General features: G+C 55.8%; 2 protein-coding genes across 5 annotated transcripts in view; both read left to right on the plus strand.

Annotated features, from left to right (window-relative positions):
* MGRN1 (mahogunin ring finger 1) overlaps positions 1-19927 on the plus strand; it is a 58393-nt gene extending 38466 nt beyond the window's left edge. The window contains exons 8-18 of one of the 4 annotated variants that reach the window (XR_014269681.1): positions 639-686; positions 5064-5132; positions 7324-7483; positions 9294-9403; positions 10311-10376; positions 12970-13193; positions 14123-14246; positions 14779-14824; positions 15484-15591; positions 16899-17061; positions 19865-19927. Coding sequence is in view for 3 of the 4 variants with exons in the window: in XM_082490286.1 (XP_082346412.1) it covers positions 639-686; positions 5064-5132; positions 7324-7483; positions 9294-9403; positions 10311-10376; positions 12970-13193; positions 14123-14246; positions 14779-14824; positions 15484-15591; positions 16899-17011 (1068 nt within the window). In the remaining variant the exon portion in view is untranslated. Of the gene's footprint in view, positions 1-638; positions 687-5063; positions 5133-7323; positions 7484-9293; positions 9404-10310; positions 10377-12969; positions 13194-14122; positions 14247-14778; positions 14825-15483; positions 15592-16255; positions 16301-16898; positions 17230-19864 lie in introns of those variants that run through there. The other 3 variants (XM_082490288.1, XM_082490286.1, XM_082490287.1) reach the window with 3 other exon arrangements.
* Positions 17780-20920, plus strand: NUDT16L1 (nudix hydrolase 16 like 1). The gene is made up of 3 exons (XM_082490289.1): positions 17780-18119; positions 18644-18904; positions 19865-20920. Exons 1-3 carry the CDS (start codon positions 17892-17894, stop codon positions 20336-20338), a joined length of 963 nt encoding a protein of 320 aa, XP_082346415.1. The 5' UTR covers positions 17780-17891; the 3' UTR covers positions 20339-20920.
* Positions 20921-22673: the final 1753 nt, after the last annotated feature.

The following is a 22673-nucleotide window of genomic DNA, read 5'->3' on the forward strand; positions in this document are numbered from 1 at the left end:
TTGTGGTTGATGGAGAAAATAGAAATAGCATGCTATTCCTGTCACTAGTTCTGACACCAGGTATATACAGAATTGTTCCAGCTGTGCCTGCTGCCACTGAGCAAATGAAAGGCTGAGGCGGTCACTGGTCACCGCAGCGCTGAAGATGGCAATGCGGAGCACGTGTGACTTGTTTCTGACTCCATCCAGTGGACAAGCCTTGTTCTCAGCCTCACGCCAGCCCCCTGCTCTCTCGGGGCTCTGGCCTCAAGAGTGGCTCTGTGACTGGATGTTATTCAGGGTGTTAACAAATATCCCCTGGCAAGTCTTGCTGGACTTGCTGAAGAAGTGTTTGCACCCAGTTGGATTGCTTGCAGCCTAAAAGCATCCAGTGTGCCAGTGTGTATGCTCTGACCCAATTCAGCCAGGTTTAACTCGAGCCAAGTTCAGCTAGCTCTGCACCGGAGCAGACAAGGAGCACTCCGATACCCTGTCCCACTAACTGCTGGGAATGACTGTCATTCAGGCAGTCCCGGGTATACATATACCACCCTCCCCTTAGCTAGCAGACACCAACTCTGATCATGAGGCTATTTTACACTTAATTTGTACACTTCACCTATTTAATGCATTTCCTTTTTTTTTTTTTTCCCTACTAGCACGTTGATGGCAGTTTTTCCGTGAAGCCGTTAAAACAGAAGCAGATCGTAAGTACTTGTTTCCTGTCTGCTGCTTGATTAAAGACATTTGCTGGTGTCCCACAGGTGCCCGACTGTACCCAGTGGGAAGCTTCAGTGTTAGTTCGCTGAGCGCCTGAGATCTCACCTTGTTAGCTCAGATATCCCAAGCAAAGGCAGTGAGCTGCTGGCAACCCTTAATGTTGGGGGAACAGATATGGCAGCGTGGGACTGGCAGAGCCATGGTGTGGGTCTCTGTGCACCTCTGGGAGGCAGGCAGTATCTACAGGTCCTGCCTTCCCTATATGTTCTGGCTTTGCTGGCATTTGGTGCTTGAATGCAAAACTGGCAAAGCACAATACCGATGCCTCCGTGTCTGTATAGGTATAGGTAAATTAGGTTTGCATAAGTGAGCTTAAGGGCTGTATGCATTAAGTAGTGTGAAGCGTATCTGTTTGTTGATGCTGCCTGATCTCCTTAGGTTCTGTGTTTTGCAGTGTGGAAGGATATCTTTGCATGCTCCCAGTGTCCTACCTGGAGGCTGAAAACTCTTAGCTTTCCACATATGTGTGTTAAGATATTGGGTGATCTTACGCTGTCTTCTCCCTGCACAAGCTTCCTTCTTGTGCACAAGGTATCTTTGGAGCAGTCCCATGGACTGAGACCTTCTGGCTCATCTCACCTCTCCTCTACGAGTATCCTGGTACTTGAGCAGTCACAGACATGGTCTTGCTTTGAAGCTGCTGTTTATGTACCGGACTGCACACGTTATGAGGGGAAGGGAAGAGGGGACACTGGCAAACAGGGAAACATTGGGGATCTGTAGCCCTTTCTTAGCCCATCCCGGTGTGGTGTGATGCACGGAAGATGTGTAGTGCCTTATCAAGACTGAAATTGTGTCCAGTCTTGCATAGAGAGAAATATTTAACCAACTGCAAACTGCTAAGATTGCCAAGAATTTCAGCTTCTGAAAGGAAATATGGTAGTAATCCTGCTGCAAGGATCAGCTTGAAATGTCTTGGAGAAAGAGATGAGATTTTGGTGGTCGATCCCTTTACCTTTAGATGTGTGCTGCGTTTCTGCTTTAAATGTGTTTGACTTAGCTGCTCGCAATTGATGGCTAGTGTTTTCTGATCTGAATTAAAAAGCCTTTTACTCCCAAGAAGGTCATTAAGTGCCTTGATTAGACACTTTTTGCTCTAAGCTATTCCTTCCAGTTCCCAGGTCAGAAAAGAGCCACTAAAATAGTAGCAGTTAATCACATAGCGAATCACCAAATGCAATTTTGCTATCTGCCTCACCAGTGCTGTGCAGAGACTCAGAGCCTGTCCTTCAGACTTGCTTGTGCCTAGTGGCAGCAATATTAGCCAGAGCTTTGTCCCAGTGCTAGTGGTGAGTTACTTCCCGCTCCAGCCTGACGTCTGTTCTGAACCCTGTGTGTCCCAGACTGACCTGCGCTCCCTTCCCTTCCTTGGTGTTTAACGTGGCCATGTTGCAGCATGATCTTCTGGCTAGTTGATCCATCTGGGTCGCACAGGTATTTTTAATAGAGACAGAGACTGTTGCGGAGAAGAGCCCATTGAGCGTGCGAAGGCAGGTTTGTAGTGGGAACATCCAGAAGAACCATACCTCTGAAGGGAGAGCTTGTGCGCTGTGCTGGAAGAGGCTGCCTGAGCATCAAGGGAGCAGAGCAGTGTGATGCCAGTGGTGCCTCCTTCTCACATATTCTTCTGATCAGAGAAGAGCATTGTGAGCTGATGAAAAGCTGCTCATTTATCTTGCTTGTGGTTTTTTGGGGGGATTTTAAAATATTTTTTAAATTTTTTTTTTTAAGCAGTGCTTACATGGCTGTGAGTTTTCTGAGTTGGTGTTGGGTTATTGTGCACAGTAACGCAATGTGCGTACCATTCTCCATTTCATGCTCTGGATTCCCCAAATGGAGGGCTTTCTTGCTGGAAGTATTCTCTAGGGAAGTTCCCACCCTAACACAGTATGGTTAGCTGACTCCTGCAGTGAAACAGTGTGTGCTTGTCTGTCTACTGGCAGAGCATGTAACCTTCCCACTCAGTGTTTGGTTGTGGGTACTTTTTTTTTTTTTATTGGCAGTTTGTAAAATGTAATGCTTATATGTTCTCTCCTATGGCTTTTAAAATAGAAGGAAGCTCTTGCTAGGAGAACACACAGTACCACTGAAACTGGGATAGCATCTGCACTCATAAGAGCGTAGAGGTATAGAGTATACATCTGAAGTAAACCAGTTGTATAACATTGTACATTCTTCCCCATCACTGCTTTTCTTTTGCTTTCCCCTCCTTGCCCTTGCCAGGATTCCCGGGTACCTTCTGTGTGCATCCATCTCTAAAGCTCTTTGGGAGCAGGAAGCAGCAGCTAATGAGCTGAAGTGCTTTGTTCTCTCAGCTGAGATCAGTTATAGTGTACCTACCAACCTGTTTAAAGAAATTCAGCATGGATGAATACAAACAGATGGATCAGCAGAAAAACATGACCTGGACTTGGCCGGTGGCTCCTGTGTGCATCAGCTAGGCTGTATATAGCAACAGAAGCCATTGGAAGGATGACGTGGTGTGGAATGGGTTGGAGAAGCATGAAGGTGAAGGACTGTATTGTGTACAATCACCTACTCCTCCTTATTTACTCCTACTCTTTTAAAACCTAGAGATCTTTCTAATAATAGCCATGTTGCATGGCTCACCCTTTTCCTACTGGGACATGAGCTTCTCACGGGTTTTAGAGTCAAGCAGCAAAAGGCAGGCAGACTCCTGCAGAGTCTCTGGTCTTTCCCTTCCTGACCTCTTCTGTGCTTTGAGCTGACCACTTTTGTGCTCGCTGTCACCCATCATGATCCTCTGAGGAGTCGGGATGCTGTAACAAGCCTCTGTTTGAAATGTCAAGTTACAAAAGAACATCTCCCACATAATTGTTCCCAAACTTCCTGGGTGAGTTGTGAGCCACTGCAGAGGATTTTGCTCGGCAGTCCAACAGCTGACATCATTGCCTTGAAATGCAGGCCTAGAACGGCTTGTCTGTAAGCTGCACGCCGAGTTACACGGGGTGACTCTGGAATGAGTTCGTTAAAGCTGCTGCATCCCAGCTCAGAGCATTTCTGAACTGGCAAACGGGCTGGATATAGCTAGCTCCTGCCCCCATCTTGGCATGTCATGTCTTGTGCAGCACTGGAATCCCACGGCGAAGCCATTGCTCCTCTGAGCACCTGGCTTGACAAAAGGAGAGGAGAGAGGCAAATTACACATGGAAATGGCAAAACCCCTGGGACTGATGAGCTGTTGGAGTGCTGGGTTCACCGTCGCTTGGCTTCACTTCACGGTATTAATTGGACAGTACTGGAGGCGGCAGGAAAGCGTTTCCTTCCCCTATTCATGAGATGCGTCAGTTTGATACCTTGCAACCCCTTCGCTGTTTTACCTGTTGCGGGGTTTTGTGCGGAGGAACACAACCTGCTCTGGGGAAGCTGCTGTGTAGCAGCAAATCTCAGGGCACTGGTATCTTTGTGCATCCTTGCAGAGGCTAGAGTCTCGTGCTGTACTTGCTGGCTGAGCTAGGGAAGAGGGGAGAACACCCCACAGTGCAGAGGGGGCTTGTCCCGCTAGGACTTGAGACCCTCAGCCTTTCTTACCTCACTGCTTTAATTCAGCTGCTCGGGGGAGTTTGCAGGCAGCTGCCAGCGTTTGCATAAAGGCATGGCTCTGAGGAGTATATCCCAGGTTTGGGGCTGTGAGCAACTTCCACTGTGCCTAGAGCACTTTCTGCCACCGCATACCCCAATTTAGAGGTGCCACCAAGGGCCTGGAGATGGTAATAAATGACACTGCACTAATGTTATCCCTCGAGTGCTTCTCATCCTAAGGGAGATGGTTTGTCTGTCTGCAGTAGCTTGACCTTATGCTCCTGGGTGATGAACAGGGAGTGATGTGCAGCCATTGATGTGCCAGTAACAAGCTGTTGTTGCAGCACTTTTCCTGAGAGATGGGTGGAAGTTCATCTTGGTTAAGGTTAAGCAGTGCTTCATAGGAGAGGACTGTGGGAGGCTGATTGCCTCTGGCTTTTTTGACCTATGGGTGTATAGTCCCTCTTGATCTCTGAGACAAGGAGACTATTTGTTTTGTAGATGATTTTGATAGTGATGGAAGTGGCCAGCTGAGCTCTCTGCTCAGACCACACAGGACAGGCACCACTTTTGAGCAAGGAAAGATTAATTCTCTCAGCTGTCCTTTGCGATATTCGTTGCTGTTAACTTTTTCATGTAGCTATAGGGGATCTGGCTGCTGTGGGGGTAACATGGACATTTTGACACAGGGAGGGAGGGAGGTGATCACAAAACAGCAATGACAGAGCACCTGGCACTCCAACTGTTGTCTTCTTCCCTAGGTTGACCGGGTGAGCTATCTGCTTCAGGAGATCTATGGCATCGAGAACAAAAACAACCAAGAGACCAAGGTAAAGGTGCTCAGAAAGCTCTTACTCCCGGAGCTGTGGGTTCCCAGCCTGTACCTTCTGCTTTTGAGCTTAACTACGGTGCTTGGCAGGTCAACGTGGAGGTGCTTCCCAGATTGACTGTCAAATCCGTGTCATTCCTGCAGGCACGGAAGAAGCCCAGGGATGGCAGGTCCTCACTGTTGTAAGGCTCAAACAGTCAGTGGAGTTGTGCTGAGATAATTTTAGATAGCATGAAACTCTTCAAGATGTTCCCTGGGGCTGGGATTGCTGGGAGAGAAGGCTATCAGTGCCCCATGGGCGTTGCAGAGCGCTGATTTTTAGGGCTTGTACAGGCAGCTGTGGGCCAGTGTTGCCGGCTCTCTGCAGTCAAGGCAGTTGTGCCTGTGCTTTTCTCCTGTGGCTCCTTCATGTTCTCCTGTCTGCAGCAGGAGGGGGGGCCTGCATGTTCCTGTAGCGTTGCAGGGAACTGAGCTCTCTAGGGCATGCCAGTCTCCAGAGAGCAGCCCGCATCCCGGGCAGGAGGGAGCACAGCATCACTAAGCGAAGTATATGCAAATGCCTTAACCAGGAACATTGCCTATCTTTAGGCAGGAGCTTCTGCTGAATCCCAGCTTGCTGCACAGCCCCATGCAGATTACATGATTGCTTTATTCTTGCTTTAGCCTTATGTAGAGTTGCTCTTTGCTGCCACCTGGGTTGCAGAGTGTACCAAGTGCTGGCCTCAGGATCAAGCCACTTGTGTGCGTAGTGCATGATTAGCAAACAGAGGAGTAGCCACAGCGCAAGACAGGCCGGATTTCCTCTCCAAGCCATGCTGTGTCCTGCCCAAAGCATCCTGTGATCTCTATCTGCCTGTGCCAATAGGTATCACTTGAAGAGGCAGGAGGGAGAAATCTTTTCAAAGATTTTTCTTGCACAGGATCTATTTAAGAGGATTGAAGGCTTCTGTTTGGGTCCTCCAGGGTCTTATGATGATTCTTTTGATCTAGCAATCAAACATTTGTGGCCCATCAGACAAGTGGCCTGGGGCCATTTTTGGTCTTCCTAGTATACTTAGCAAACTCCCTACCTCCCAAAATAGATGAGGAGTGCATGTAACGGGGCAGACAGGCTTGCAGCCTTTTGCTGGGGTAGTCAGCAGGCTGGGTGTGGATGTGGCAGCAGCGAAGGTTGTATATTGTTGTTTATACCAAAGTTGCACATGGTCTAGCATGTGGTAGCCCTGGTGACCAAAGGGGCCTTGTGAAGTGGGACCAGGCGAAGGTGGAGGGTGGACCACACTGGGTCATTGGTTTGATGGGCTCTGGCATAACTTCTGTGGCATCAGCGGGGAGACTGTGGGGTTCTCAGGTGTCAGTGAAGATTGCTCTTGTGGTTGGAGAGTAGGTTTCTCCTCACAGCAACAGCTTGCTCAGTCGCTGTAATCCAATCTGCGGGACTCTGAGTGACTGAAAGACTAGTGTGATGCACATTCATGGTGAATGGGTTCACACTGACCTTTTTACCAGGGTAGCTGCAAGCAGGTGAGCATCCCAGGCTGGTTCTCCTGCAGCTGCATCAAAGCTTGTGCCAGCACAGGAGACTGGCGAAGATGATGTGACAGGAGAACCACTCATTCCATCACTTGTTCAGAGGACCTGTGGAAACTGGGCTAAACATGGCTGGACTGCCTCCTTCTGTCCAGCCTTGGGGCAGCCTGACCTGCTGCCTGCCACAGTCAGCAAGCAGCTCCTTTTGGGGCTGCTCTCTCTCTGTAGACGTGGGGCAGAAAGGCGTGACTGCCAAAGAGCCAGCTTCCCTGCTGACCCTAGGAGCCACCAGGCTGGCAGGCAGGAGCTTGTTCTTGGTCCCTCTCAGCCAAGGGGATCCCTACCCCCAAGGGGCTCCCCTCTGCACACAGCCTACCTGTGGGGAAGGACAGCTACGCTGTGAATTCAGAGCACAGCACAGTGCCCTGGTCTCTGGACTTTAGTGAGCTCAGAGCAGAGCCCTGAGAGGAAGGAGTGTCCATAGCAGGGCTGCGTGGGCTGGAGCTTGCTCTCCTTGAGAAACCCCAGCTGAGAGCTGCTGAAAGAGGATGCCAGCTCTCTCACTGACTTTTGGGTGGGAAATTTCCCCAGGCTTCAGAGTCCCTTGGCGGTTTGGCACGGCCCTTACAATTCACATGCCAACATCTTGCTCCTCATTGCAGCCTTCAGATGACGAGAACAGCGACAACAGCAATGAGTGTGTGGTTTGCCTGTCGGACCTCCGCGACACCCTCATTCTGCCCTGCAGGCACCTCTGTCTGTGCAATTCCTGTGCTGACACCCTGCGCTACCAGGCCAACAACTGCCCCATCTGCAGGCTGCGTGAGTATGTGCCCAGGAAACAAGGGCATCTTTCTCTCCCCTGGGCTCCTGTTAAGTTAGTACAGGCTGTGAGAAGGGAGCATGTATTTTATACACCCCACCCCAAGGCTGAGCATCAAACGTGCTCATGCTCTCACTGGCATCTGGAGATTCCTGGCACCTAAAATAACCGTCCTCAAACAGGGAAGGAAGAGAGCGCGTGGGAGAATGGCCCTTTGTCCAGTGCCTCCCTGGCCACTTGCCCTCTCCCTGGGGTGGATCTGAAGGTGCAGGCACTCTGAGCTGCGCCATGTAGGTAGTTCTTGTGTTTTGGTGAAGAAGATGGAAAATCCCCCAAAGGAGGCGATGTAGAAGCTTTATCCTGAAATTATCTGGCCGATACAGCAGGCAGCACCATCAGAGGGCTGTCCAAGTACTTTGCATGACTTTTTTTTTTTTTTTTCCCCCCTCTGACAACCTTACTTTAATTTCACCAGGAAGGCAAAGATGAGATAACAGTCAATTTGGAGTCCTTTGCTTTAACAGGAGAGTTAGGAGGATCTGCTTACCCCTGCATTGCTCAGCTCCCAAAAGATGGAAAAAATGAAGTACCCATTCTGACACTCAGGCAGCACTTGCTGAATTCCATGTCTTTTCTAAAAAGCACACAGGCATAGGAGTCCCTTGAGAAAACGGCTGTGTTTTTGCTGGAATAGCCAGCTCGTGTGTTTTACCCTGTGCTTGGTCTCTGAGATATTTGATTGTTTCTAATTGATACTTCTCAGGAAAAGAAAAAAGAGCCTAAGACAGATGTTTGGCCTAAGAAATTAAGTCTAAACAGTTCAAACTTGGCAAAGATGCAGTAACATCTGATTTTCTGCAAGATCTTATCAGAGGAAGTGCCAGACAGTTTTGACTCTAAGTAGCACAACTTAAAGCACAGGAACAGCATTATCTCATCTGCACACTGCAGAGGAGTAGGTTGTATTTGTTTGGAAAGTGCCCCCATATCAGACTTCCTGGGAATCTTCTTCTGGGGAGTGCAGAGGCAGCGAGGTTAGATTTGCGCCTCTGTCCTCTGACTCCAGGCTGATCTTACAAGCATCTGGGTGCAGTAAGAAATGCCTGGACTTTTCCTTATGTACGAGCAAGTTCTTACAGCTGCATCAGAACAGATGTCTGGCTCATTCGTATGCGCCCTTGGCACAGAGGAACTTACAATATTAAAGATCTGCAGATAGAAAATAGGACTGTGGGCAGGGAGTGGAGATCAAAGCTGTTGTGGTGGGAGGACCAAGGGATCGCTGTGCTGGATATGGGACTTCAGCCACTAACCCTCTGGCTGGGTTTGCAGCTGTTGCAGAGCCTCTCACCGCCATAGTGCTGGCCAGTGAGTGAGCAGCCGATGGCAGGAGTGACGCTTCCAGCTCCAATTGGACCCCAGGGTTTTACGTGAGGTCCCCCGCCATCCTGTAGCTTGCATTGTGCTTCCTGAGGCCGAGCTCTTGTTTTTCTTACTGTGTTGTACAGTATCAGGCCTGAAGCACATCTGTACATGACTGTACTGGGGCAGGCAGAGCCTGTTCTCTGCAAGGGCTACATGTACCCAGACTTTTTTGGCCAGCAGATCTCTCACCAGTATAGACCGATCAACTAGAAGCCAGACCATAGCGCTTGGCTTTGGTGTGCTCCGTGGTCCTGCTCCCCATGCACACTGGGAGCTCCTCCATGCTGACACCATGTCTGCGGCGAGCTGAGTTGCTCCAGGACGTGTCTAGCACGACGTGGTCCTGTTTGGCCATGCAGTCACCTGCTTGCTCTTCTCTCCTAGCCTTCCGTGCCCTGCTGCAGATCCGGGCTGTGAGGAAGAAGCCAGGGGCTCTGTCGCCAGTGTCGTTCAGCCCTGTGTTGGCACAGAGTGTTGACCATGACGAGCACTCTGTAAGTACCTCGCAACCTCATGCACAAAGCCTGGGTGCTGGTCTCAGCCTGAGTGGGCAGCTTGTACATGCACGAGTTGCTCGGCCTGATGGCTGGCATCCCTGGGACCTCAGGGGGTGCACTCAGGCCTTGGAATGAGGTGTTTCTGAGCAGTGCAGCCTTTCTTGTCAACCCCACTAGACAGCCAGGATCTCTACTCTCATGGATTAGTCCCCCCTTCTCTTTTGGAGGAAACAAATCCACAGAGACCTTAGTCTGAGAAGGTTTCTCAGGGCCTGTCCCAGCAGAAAAGTGGCAGACTCTGGGGATGACAGGGTGGGAGTTGGGACAATGGGAGGGGTTGCAGTTTGACTTGCACGCGACTTACGTCGTGGCACGCTCTGATGAAACACCCTTGTCATCGAGGTTCCCGGCATGGTAGCAGAAAGGCCTCTTTGTGCCAGCCTCCCTGAGTGATCGGGGTCTCAGCAGGCAGCTGAGGGAGCGTGGGATGGAAAGTATGGTGCTCGTGGCCTCGGGGGCCCAGTCGCACGTCCTCAGTGCAGTGAGGGCAGCCCTGAGCAGTGCTTGTTGCACAGCTGGCTCTGGCGAGACACATGAGATCATAGTGAGGAGAGGGAGATCTGCATCTAGATCATATCACAGACGTTCATGGGAACAGAAGGATATTGTCACAGAAAAAGCCTGGGTTTATCTGTCTGTCCTCTTAGCATTGGAGCCCTGCTGCCTTCAACTGGGGCTAAGAAATAGGTCAGGGGAGAGACACCAAGGGTTGTTGTGAAGCAGAGTGTGGTGTGTAGAGGAAGCAGGTTCGGGCACCTGGAGCGAGGTGAGGAGATGCTATGTGTCTCTTCGTGTCACTAACCTCAAGAAAAAACTTCTTTAAAACATGGTTTTCTCTTGACAGTGTCCCTTTAAACCCCTTAAAGTGACCACTGTCTCCCTGCCCAGCAGGAAACCTAGAAGGGAAACAGTAAGTGGACTTGGTTGTGTTTGGCTCCTACGGCAGTTCTTTGCAAGTGGTGTCACTAGCACGTGGAAGTGCTCACATGCGAGGGCTTGCTAACACGCTGGGTTTGACTTGTGTCATTGCACAGGCTGTCACACTCCAGGTACTGCCTCCACGTTAGCGGCAAGATGCTCACACCCTGCACGGACGATCACTAACCTCCCCGGTTTGCGTGCGGAGGAATAAGCGCAATGGAAGCAGCTTGCCACAGGGCCTGACGTTGACTCTCAGGGACTGTCCCCAGGTCCCGAACCTGGCTGCTTTATAGTTCCTGGCCAAGACATTTTTGTAGCTTTGTAGGACTGGGGGCAAGCTGCTGTCCCCTTGGCTCACCCAAAAGCTTGTACTTGTCTCATCCCCTTGGCAGTTTGGCGTGGGCACACCTGGTTGTGGTTTCCACCCCAGTGCTGGGATGTAGAGGCAGACAAATAGGTACAGTTCACCAGATCTTGCCTTCAGGAACACTGGCTGCAATGGGCTCTTTGGCTTTTACAGAAGCAGGAAGGATGGAGCTTGTCTTGTTGGGGGCTCTGCAAGTTGGTGTGAGTGTGTAACTGGAATGCCGTGCTGGGGACAGCATGCATGAATGGCAATTATGGGGGACCGGGAGCCGGGAAGGGGAAAGGTGGGAGAGTCCCCCAGGCTGGGAAGGGTCTGTTTGTGCCCTCTTTGTGTACTCCCGTCAGATGCAGCTACAGCTGTCATTGGAACCATGGAGGCTGCAGTTTTCTTTTGCTCAAGCCGGCCCAGATGCTTGGCCTTACGAGGAGTGTGGCTTGCTGTGCTTGTCAGGTCTGGAGAAAACCTGAGGCTGGGTTCGGGTAATGAGGCTGTTGCAAACTTGGCATGACCCTGGCTCTCTGCAAGCCTCCACCAGAGCCTGGCAGTACTCCTGCTGGAGCAGTGGGCACTATGGGTGGTGTGGTGGTAGTAGTGTAGTAGTCCCAGGAAGGAGTGGTGTCTCTTAGAGTGTTTGAGAGCTCAGTAACTTGCAGCAAGGTGTTGTAGCCATTGGCTGAGAAATCCTCCTCCAGCCTCTGACCTGTGAGCAGAACCTGAACTTTCACGACAGCGAACCAAAAGGTGCCACCTTTGAACCCTCAGGCCTTGGTCTACACGGGCAGGAGAAAATGTCCCAAACACAAGCCAGAGGGGTTTGTCTCCCTGACTTTTCTGTCCACAAAATAGCAGCTCAGAGCTGCCGTCTGGAAATGAAATGTTTTTGTGGAGATGGCTTTTGGCCCCACCGCCTACAGGTGGCAGCAACTGTGAACCGATTCCTTGTTCAGCTGACTTGATTATCTTGCAATCACCAGCTGTGGTCTTCAGTGCAGCAAGCTCATAACCATCACAAGACCAGTACTTAGAGAATGTGGGTTGATGCTTGACCCCAGGTGCCACTCGTTCTTTCTTTCCCCTCAGATCTAGCTCCTTCTGTGACCACAGGTGAGTCAGTTCAGCAATCAACTCACACCAAATTAATGGCTGTGTTGGAACAGGTTGCTGGACAGGCTCATCTGCAGCTGTGTGATTGGGAGGTCAGGCACAGAGAAGCTCCAGGAGTTCGTGGCCAGGCTTAGCAGCAGCACACCATCTTGGGTACAACATAGAACCACCTCCCTGAGGATACAGGGCTGAACCAGCTCAATTTAATGTAAGCCTGAACTGCCACAGCCTTGCTTCTTTGTGGTGGGCTGGGCTGAGCTGTGTATTGCCTACTGGGTTGTAGCATAAACCCTGTTTGTTTCTGAGTCCACAGGATCTTTACGATCAGGAGGATTTTTGGAGTTAAACCAGTCTTGGTTTAATGGCTTTGCGAGGGTCCCTTTTACTGGCAGCTTAGTGAGTTATAGAGAGAATAGGAATTGGAGCAGTTTTGCCCTCCTGCCTTATGAGGTTGGTGGTTCTGTGGTCCCTTTCCTACCTTTTAGCAGAGGCGACTGTGCAGAGAGTCAGCGTTAGCAGCTGAGAGGACCGAGACCATAGGAGAGGCGGAAGTGGTGTAGGCTCCAAGGACCAGCTCTCAGCTGGTGCACACGTGTTCCCCTCCTTCGACTCTCTCTTAGTGACACTGGTGATGCTGTGGAACAGCTGCCTGTACCAGGGCTGGAAGCACAAGTGGGACGCTTATTGAGCTGGAAGGGTCTCTGAACCATCGGAGGAACTTTTATGAGAAAAAAACCCAACATATTTTATAGCAGCCTTGTTAGGAACCTGGTTTCCCACTGTTCTTGTCTGGTTCTTGAAAGAGCTCCCTAATATGGCAGGGGGGGGTGCTGAGCCATGTTCCGGCTCGCTGAGATGCCCGGTCTCTCAAGCATTGCTCTGGAAACTCACCTGGAGTGTTGGTGTTACAGCCCACGGGGGAGCGTGTGGCTGTTGCAGGGGAAGGAGGCTGAGGCTCTCTGGAGAGGTGGCTGTAGGGATGTGCTGCTTGGGAGAGCAGTGTGGGAGGTGCAGGACTGGGTTGCAGCGGGGCCTCCCCTTTCTAGGGGGGCTTCTGGGGCTTCTAGCCTGGTGAGGGTTTCTTAATGTGCCCACTCTTTCTCCTCCACAGAGCTCTGACAACATCCCTCCAGGCTACGAGCCCATTTCCTTGCTGGAAGCGCTGAATGGCCTTCGCTCTGTTTCCCCCTCCATCCCGTCAGCTCCTCTGTATGACGAAATCAACTACTCCGGTGTGGTGGATGGGATGCCGCCTGCAAGCCGACCGCTTGTTGGGATGGACAGAGCCGTGGAGAGCAGCCACCAAAAGGGCAAGCGCAGCAAGTCTCCAGATAGGTCAGCACCGGGATGGAGGGGCCCACTCCTCTTGCAAGCCCTGAGGGCTTGTGGCCACACTCACTGGGAGCCAGGAGAGGGCTCTGGCTGGTCCCATCACTGCTAACGCAGAATTTCAGGAGGCCAGTGAGAGAATTGGGACATTGCCCCTGTGTTCAGCCTGGGGTGACCAGTTTATGTCTCCTAAGGGCTGGCTTTGTCACCAAAAGAAAGACGATTTTTAACAGGGAGATTTCATCCAAACTTCGAATGGAAATGTCTCCTTTCCAATGCAGTTAGTCCCTCAATTTGCATTTGACATCCAAACCTTGTTGGATTTCAGCTTTCCGTGGAGTTCCCCAGGAACAAAAGAATCAGGAGAGAAGCGACCTGAGTTTCAGAGCACAAAATGCTGAGTGATATCCTTTAGTTGTTGTCTGAAGCCTCCTCTAGTGGCCTTGTGATGGAGGATGTAGGTGTGGATGCTGTGGAGTGGGCAGCCCACTGCAGGTGCCCTTCACATGTCCTTTGCAGGGCTGTACAGATGGGGTCAGATGGGGTTTGCTCCTGGTACTCCTCATTATGCTGCATTCTAAATTTCCCCCAGGGGCGGGAGCCCCTGAAGGTGTGAGGAGCAGTGTGGGACCTGGTCCTCTTGCTTTCTGTGCAAAGGCAGATTTGTCCAAGTTGTGTTACTGTGCTGAAGCTCTGCACCGCTTGGCTCTGTCCCCGAAACTCTGCTGCTGCTGCTCTCCGTGTAGCTGATACTGGAGGGCCCTGGTGAATTTAGCTCGATAGTTTGAGCTCCTGCTCATGCGTGTTGGCTTATGCTGCTGGTGGAGGGACAGGGCAGGGGTGGTGACAACTTGAGCTGCTGCCACCAAATCCACCAGGGTCTGTGGTGCTGACAACACTACAGCTCCTTGCAAATGGAGTTTCTCTTGCCGCAGCACACTACGGTCTCCCTCGTCCCCGATCCACGAGGAGGATGAAGAGAAGCTCTCCGAGGACTCGGACTCGCAGCCAGCGCTGAGCGGGGGTGAGCTGGTCCTGAGAGAGACCAGCTCTCCAGAAGTAAGTGTAGTCTGCTGGGGAGCTGCTTTGAGCCAGAGCTCTTCTAGTGGGGCTTCTTCTGGGACACAGGAGATGCCTTGTGAAGGGCCATCGCTTCCTCAGTGACAGGGTAAAGATGAGCTTGTTAGCACGAGTGGCCTGGAGCCAGCAGTCTCGGCTGCCTTGATTTAGTCATAGGGCTCCATCGGGAAGCACTTAGCTGCTCCCTGTGCCCCTAACTGGGAGCTGGGGCGTTGGAAAGCAACTTGGCTGGAACCATGTCAGAGCTGACCTTCCCCCAGCTTCCTGGGTGAGCCCAGCAGTGTTTTGGGTAGGGATGGCAGCTGGGCCTTGCTGGGCTTCCAACACCGTTGCCTGTAAGACCCCTCCACTCCCGCCCATGGTGCTACGGGGCTGGTGGGTGGCCCCTTGTTCCTTCTGGGAAATAAGTCCCTGGCCCCGAGCACAGCTCTCTGGAGAAGGTCAGAGCAGGAGACAAGTGCAGCAAAGGCCTCCAGCCTGCAGAAGTAACCTGTACTGTTCCTCCTTACAGAGCATGGCAGGGGAAGAGATCGAGGAGGCCTCATCCCTGCAGCAGGGTAGGTGTGCACTCGGCTGTGGGGGTGGTCAGACCTCGCCTTTGTGTGGGACCAATAGATCTGCTGTGGTGGGACAGGGGACAGTTGGGAAACGAACATACGAGTTCAGAAGCATCCAGCTCCCGAAGTCCATCTCTGAGCTGCTTGTACTTCACCAGAGAAAGGTGCTAGGGTCTCTTCTGGGAAGTGGGGGAGCAAAATCAACAGATCTCCCTGGTTTATTTGCCAAGCATCGCTCCTTGCTGTAAGCTCTACACAAGTAGAGCTTTCTGTGTCATGGGCTGTCTCCTCGCACGACTGAGGGGGAGATGGCTGCATGCACAACTGCTGTCCTAGTGAGAGCGTGACCACAGCACTGGGCATGCAGGATGTGCCCCATGTCTTTGGGGATGGGTCTCTGGTGCTCAGTCAGCACACAGAGGGCGTGAGGACGGGGTGAGAGGGGAGTGCTGGGTGTATTTTGGGGCATGAGCCTGCAGATGAAGAGGTGGCCCTTTGGCACTGTGACCTGAGCCAGTCTGACCAGCTCTCCCAAGACCTCTGTGGGGCTGAGGGGATGCGGGGAGCTTCCTCACGTGGGAGACCTCAACCCATCCTGGCCACATGCCCCTGCAGATCTGGTCTGGGGACTGAGGGGCTGTGCTCTCGGTTGGTTCTAGGTAGCCGCCCGCCCTCCGTCGAAGACGTCCTGCAGGACGGCAGCTGTGGTGAGCACAGGAGCCTGACACAGTCGGAGAGTGACCCTCCAGTAGACGTCTACCTGCCAGGTAATGGCCACAGCGTTGGGGTCGGAGGTGGTCAGCCAACCTGCTGTGCTCGCAGCTCTGGGTCAAGGCACCGGGGGAGTCTGGAGGGGTTGCAGACCGTGCCTGACCGTGGGGAGCCTCCCCAGCCAGGGTGATGTGCTGCAGCCTTGGGATGGGATGGGGATGCACCTGCCTGGAGCACAGGCTCCCGCTTCATCCCAGTGGGCAGAGCGAGCTGTGGGCGAGAGGGGCTAACACAGAGGTAATTTGCCCCCCGCTTCTCTCTCTTCCTCACCCTTTTGTCTCTGTCCTTCCCCTCCTTTCTCCTCTCTAGTCTGTGGCCGCTTGATGGCACAGTTTATGTGACAGTGGCCTCCTGTGCCTTCCTCCAAACTGCACTCCTGCTTTCAGCAGAGAGAGGGGAACCATCTGGGCCAGCTTCTGGGAGACTGAGCCAGCACAGGGGGCAGCGGGCACACCTCTGCCGCGGGGTGGTGTCACGGCGGGGAGGGCTATGGGGTGCCATGCTTTGCTGGCTAGCACAGCCGTGGGACACTGTGCTGTCCTCACCCCCAACTGTTGTCATTGCAGCCTGTTTTCTTCCGTAGAGTTGCAGTCTGTTCTGAGTACCTCTCTAATGTGTCCTTCCCTCTCTGTCTGCCTTCCTCCCTCCTGTCTTGGGCAGCACTGGGTCCCGATTCCTGCTCTATTGGTATAGAGGAGTAAGCTGGTACGTCTTCTCGTTCTTCTTACACATTGCTGTTGTGTGGGGCAGCAGGACCCCTCCTGGGAAAGCTGGGAGAGAGCGGGGATGGGTCTGATCCTGGCCAGCAGGGTAGGGAAGGAGAGGGGGCAACAAACCATCCAGCCTGCACTGCTGGCTCTGTCCTGGCTCCCTTCCCATTCCTGGCACCAGCATCCCTGCACCCTGCGGGGGTCCCTGCTGTCCCCGAGTGGCAGGACCCCAGGCCAGGGCAGCAGAAGGCTCAGTCCTTCCCACTTGGCTTCTGCTGGGCTCCTGGGTGAGGGTTCTGCTGCCTGGTGGGCACTAAAAACATCTGTCTGGCTTCTCCCAGGCAGGTGGCAGATGGCGTGTCCCCTTCATGTCCCACCCCTGGCGCTTGCTGAACCTGCATCTTAGCAGGGGCAGAGGGGATGGAGCTTGTGGGCTCCGACCCTGTCTCCTGTGGTCAGTCCAGGGTAGGAGGGAGTGGCGGGGGTGCTGGTCTCCTTGGCCCACGCTGCCCTGTCCCCAAGGCCTGGCACCTCTTAGTCTGACCCCCAGGGTTGGCGTTATTGGGGCTGAACCCCCTTTTCTCCTCACTCAGGCTCGTCCGACTTCACCAAGACGCTCCCCGGCCGCAGCACCGGCAGTCCCACGCAGCCCCTTCTCTTCGAGCAGACGCGTCTTCACCTGGAGGACGAGCAGAACCTCTTGTGAGCGGGGCTGGACCTCCCTGCCTGCCGGACATCCCCCCTCCCCCCCAAAACGTAGTGTGTTTACGTGGGGTGTGGGAGGGTGGGGTGGGGTTTGGGGGTTAAAAAGCAGCAGATGAAGGACACTACCGTTGTATATTTTGTACACACCGAGCACAGCCCTTTGCTGTCACTGCCCCTGTACATAGCCTTGCCGCAGGGCTCCCCGAGGGCGTAGTGGCGTGGGGGTCAGCCCCGGCCCGCCCCGGGCGGCTGACCCCCACGCCACCCCTACCTTTTCCCATGGATCCCGGCGCTGCCCATGCCGTGTGCCTTGTTCTGCTTCTGCGGCGGCTCCCGGGGCGAGCCCTCCCCCCCTCCCCTCTCCTCCCCTTCTCCTCCCCGTCTATGTTTGTAGTAATAAACCCGTGGAGCAGCCACGCGAGTCCGTGAATGGGGTGGGGGGAACTGGGTGGCCCGTGGGCGCTGCGCCCCGCGGAGGGGCGGGGCCTGGGTGGCGGAGGGGCGGGGCCTGGGTGGCGGAGGGGCGGGGCCTGGGTGGCGGAGGGGCGGTGTTGCTGCGCTCGCCCGCCGCCTTCCCGGCGTGCTCTTCGGCGCGCCCCCCCACCGCCCAAGTTTTGATCTCATTGGTGGCCCCATGCAGCTGTTGCCTAATATGGCGAGCGACGCGGGCTGCAGCGCGCTCTCCCATTGGCCAGCAGTCGCCATTGGCCGCCCAGCCGAGGGCGGGCGCGGGAAGGGGGTGGGCAGGCGCGGCCGAGCGCCCATTGGCTCCGTGGCGCGCGGCGTGCCGCCACTGGCTCTTGCGGCCGGTTGTCCCGCCCCCCGCCGTCTCCGCCGCGCGTGCGCCGAGCGGGCTCCCGGGGCGGGCGGGCGGCGAGGCGATGGCGGCCATGGGGGCGATGGCGGCCATGGGCGCGCTGCCGGCGGGCGCGGGGGCCCTGCCGCCGCTGCCGACGCTGGGGGTGCCGGGCGTGCCCGAGCTGAAGCCGCTGACGCGGTACGAGGCGATGCGGCTGGGCCCGGGCTGGAGCCACTCGTGCCACGCCATGCTGTACGCGCCCAATCCGGGCATGCTCTTCGGCCGCATCCCGCTGCGCTACGCCGTGCTGGTGAGGGAGGAAGCGGGCGGGAGGCCGGGGGCAGCGGGCCGGGGCCGGGGCCGGGGCCAGGAGCGGGGGTGGGGTGGGATGGGGTGGGAGGACGGGCGGGCCCTCGGGCTGCGGGGGAGGCGGGCTACTGGCGGGCGGGCCCGGGTGGGCGGCGGCTCTGTCTGTCCGGTAGTTCCCGTGCAGGGCGGTAGCATCAGGCTTGGCCGAAGCGGCGGCGGCGCGCCCGAGCCCGAGAGGGGGGGATGGAACCCCCCATCGGGACCCCCGGTTGTGTGGCCGGGGCGGCTCCGCCTCGGCTCCCCGGCCCAGGGCCGCGGCGAGCTGTTCGGTGTCGGTGAACGGTCCTGGATGCGCCGGAGCTGGTAGGGCCGCCCCGACGGCGGCCAGGAGGTTTCCCCGCGTTCCTTCGCCTCCGCGGAGGCCTCCGCGGCGCCGGGCTGGGGCGCCAGCCCCTCCCTCGCCCCCTTCCCCCCGCCTCGGGGGGCTCCGCCGTGCCCCATTAACACCATGCGCCTCTATTGCAGATGCAGATGCGATTTGACGGACTACTGGGCTTTCCCGGGGGGTTCGTGGATCGCCGTTACTGGTCCCTGGAGGACGGTCTGAATCGGGTGCTGGGCTTGGGTTTGGGCTGTGTGCGCCTGACGGAAGCTGACTATCTGTGCTCGCACCTGACAGAGGGGCCACATCGTGTGGTGGCACACTTCTACGCCAGGCAGCTGACCCTGGAGGAGCTGCATACCATCGAGATCAGCGCGGTGCATTCCCGAGACCACGGGCTGGAGGTGGGACATCCAGGGAGGGGGTGTGTAGAGCTCTGAGCGTTAGCCCCAGGGAAGACGAAGCTTCCCTCCTAGGTCTGCTGGGCTCTCGCAGCCCAGCGGGGGAATGCACCGCATGTAGAGCTGCTGTCGGCGAGTGCTGTGCACCGCCGTGTAGCGCCGGCGTTAGGAGGTCTGGTTGCTGGCTGGGGTTGCGTCTCGGGCTCCGGAGCGTAGCAAGCTCGAGCTCCGGCCTTTCCTGGCGACCACTCGCGTAGGGAAGAGCCCTATTTATCTGCTCAGCCTCAGGACGCGGGTGAGGTCTGTCTCGCAGGGTGGGCATCTCCCCCCGCCCTGGGCTGAGTAACCTGGACTGGAATCGCGACCCTCGGTGCGGTGATGTGTTGCTTGAACCCGAGTTCTCCCCGGCTTGCACGGAGGCAGTGCGGGAGGCAGCGTTCCTCCCGGGTAGCAGAGTCCGGCTGACGCCCCAGGGTACAGCGCGAGAGCTAGGGTCTCCCGGTGCGCCCCCATGGCGCTCAGCAGGTTTCGGCAGCTGCGTGAACGGAGGCAGTTGGCCCTGGGTTGTGGCTGAGGGGGATGTGTGGGTGAACCGTGGTGTCCCCAGGCAGGGCAGGGTGTGGAGGGGGAAGCGGGGCTCCCCGTAGCGGCCTGGGGCAGTGGGATCCCCCAAAAGGGCAGGAGGGGGAACAGAGCTAGGGCTGGGCTGGGCAGGGAGAGCAGGGGCCTGGTGGGGCTCGCGGGCGGGGGGGGGGGGGGGCAGCGCAGGGGCTTCAGCCGGGCTGGGCGCAGGCAGGCGAGGGCAGGGGTCGGTGCGGGAGGGTGGGCCAGGATCGGGCAGGGCGGGCCTGGGCCGTGGGCTGGTGGGGTGCTGGGGTGAGGGTGCGGGGGGCAGAGGGTGGTATGGGGGGGGGGTCTGGTGCTGCTGTGGCCTCTGCTGAGCTGCGCTCTGTGCTGTTGCAGGTGATGGGCATGGTCCGTGTCCCCCTCTACACCCAGAAAGACCGCATGGGCGGGCTGCCCAACTTCCTGGGCAACTCCTTTGTTGGAACCGCCAAATTCCAGCTGCTCTTTGCCCTGAAGATCTTGAACATGGTGCCCGAAGAGAAGCTGGCCGAGGCAGTGGCTGCCACACAGAAGCCGAAGAAGCCGGCCATCGACCAGGCAGCAGGAGCGACAGGAAACGTGCCTGCCACTAAGCCAGGGAATGAGCTGGCGGTGCCTGCTAAAACAGGCAACGAATTAGCAGATAGGGCAGAGCACCAGGCAGCTGTGCAGGCAGCAGCCGAGGCAGCGGAGCAGCCGGTGGCCGGGCTGGAGAGCCAGGTCGTGGCAGAGCAGCTGGCGGTTGTGCCAGGTGCCGAGGTGGTGGAGCATCCGGCGGGGCTGGGGGCAAATGCTGTGGCAGAGCAGCCAGTAGCTGAGCCGATGGAGTGATGCCGCCGTGTTTGCGCTTGATTAAAAGTGGGTGAGACTAGAGACTTTCTTCTAACTTTCCGACCCATTGCTGGCTGCAGTTGCTGCCCACGCGATTCCGCTGCCCAGCCGGGAGGGTTTGTTTGAAGCAGGGGACAGCTATGTATTTTTATGGCCATTAAACTCTAGCGAGCTTCCCAGATCAACCTGCACAGCCCCTGCAGAGAGTTCATGTGCTTATGTGAGGGCGCTGACGCCTTAGAATTATTCTTTGATTTCAGGGACACACTGCTGTTGTCAGGTCCCCGGTTCATTTTTAAGGAACAAAAGGTCTTATTTTTTAAATGCCCCGTGTTGACTTGGATGTGGCTGTGTGTGCAGCGGACACAGCTGAGGGACGGGGCTGCTGGCCAAGCAGCTCTGCCAGAGTCAGTGGAAGGGCTCCCCTCTGCCAGGAGCGGTGTGGTCGGGCTCCCACTTGGGGTGCCAGTGCAGCGGGGTGAAGTGCCATGAATTCCCTCTGGGGCACCGGGGGACTGCTCGTGTGGGTTTATACCTGGAGATCTGTGGGAGCAGGAAAGTGGAATAAATGGCTTTGCTGAATGCTTTGCAGTCAGGATCGTTCTTGACTGCCGGCGCAGAGCCTGCAGCCACCCAGCACTTTGGGGTGCAGGGGCTGGGGTAGTGCAGCGCCTGGCGGTTCCCTCTGTCTCATGCTCCTTGCTGGGCTGTGCTGGGGCGAGAAGCTGGAGGCACAGGGCAGTGCCCAGAGCTGCTGCTGGCAGCCCCTCTGTCAGGGGAAGCTGGGGCAGAGGGGGCTGGCACGCTGGGGGCTGGCTCAGGGTGCTGCCCCACCACAAACCCTTGTTAAGCTTTTGCTGCTGGGTTACTCCAAAATGGCTCACGCACCCAAGGCAGGGACCTGGGGAGAAGCCGGCTGTGCCACTGCAGGTACCAGAGCACCTCCCGGGCACTGGCTGTGTATGGGAGGGGCCTTTGTCCCAGCCATGGGGCATCCAGCAAGGAGCCCAGATGCACTGATGCCGTGCAAGGCCCCGGTCTCTGCAGTGTGAAGCATTTCAGCTGAGCCTTAGTAAAATCCTCCACCCATCCAGCAGCCTTGTTGCAACACAGCAGGCGCTGCGCTGGAAGAGCTGCTCCCCGTGCTCCAGCCTCTGGCCCTGCTGTGTCTCTGCACTGCCAGCTCGGAGTTAATTCCTGGCCAGGAGCAGCAGCAGCTCCCAGCCGGAGCAGAGGGGCTGCTGTCACCCTGCATCGCAGCAGAGGGCAAGGTCAGGTGAAGGTGCTTGAGCAGCTGATCAGAGGCAGGTTCCTGCACAGAGAGACAAATGACTCAGAAAAAAGTTCAGGTTTAATTGAAGATGTTTAGAGAGAGGCTGACGGTGGCAGCACAATGCTCTTCAATAAATAACGGGCTGTGAGGTGGGGACGTGGCTGACACCTCAGAGGATGGGGTGGCAGGAGGACACACAGACCAGTCACAGATCCCCTTGGGATGTGCTCAAGTGCTGGAGTTGCATTGGGTTGTGTAACGGGCAGGACAGAGGGGGTGGGGGGAGAGAGACATCAGTCCCAGACCGCCAGGAGAGGAAGATTCATTCTGGTCCAGAGGAAGCAAGTGCTGAGCAAAACCAGGAACTTGAGCTTCTAAAGAAACTCATATAAACCAATAGATGTGTTTAAGTAAAAAGTGGATAAGCAGGGGGGGGAAAAAAAAAAAACCCCAAACCCAAAACCTAAAAGTGGTAACACAAATGAGGCTGGAGGAGTGCTTCAGGTCTCCCCTGGGAAGGTGCTGTGTTCCTCTGCAGCAGTCAGGCTGCAAGAGGAGCATCAGGGACAGGCAAAGCCAAGGCAACATCTGCTCCCTGTGGGCAGAGCTGCAGGCTGGTGGCGGGCACAGCAGCGAGGGGCTGGAGGCAGCCAAGCTGCAGCGGTGCAGTGGTGGCAGCCGGAGCCTGGCCAAAGGAGCCAGCCGGTTCCACAGCACAGGAGGGGGGACACATGGGGAGCCCCTGTGCCCTCCTAAGCTGTGGTGCCGTGAGCAGCTCAGCTGAGCTGTTGGCTGCACAGACCTGCCCCGCTCTGCAAGCTGCTCCACCACATCACTTGCAGGCAGGAGCACGCAGCCCTGCAGAGGGGAACTGGTGGACAGCAGGCTGCAAACCCACTACGCTATCTCCATGCCCCAGCTGTGGGTGGCAGAGCTCCTCTTCCACCACATGGCCCAGCTAAAACCCTGAGAGGTACCTTAGCCAAAGCTGTGAGCAGCAGCCCCAGCTCAACCTGCAGCTCCCTGCCCCATCGCATGTCCTCTGCCACAAAACTGCGGCCC

Source organism: Vanellus vanellus, assembly GCF_965231255.1.
Source record: "Vanellus vanellus genome assembly, chromosome: 14".
Classification (NCBI taxonomy): domain Eukaryota; kingdom Metazoa; phylum Chordata; class Aves; order Charadriiformes; family Charadriidae; genus Vanellus; species Vanellus vanellus.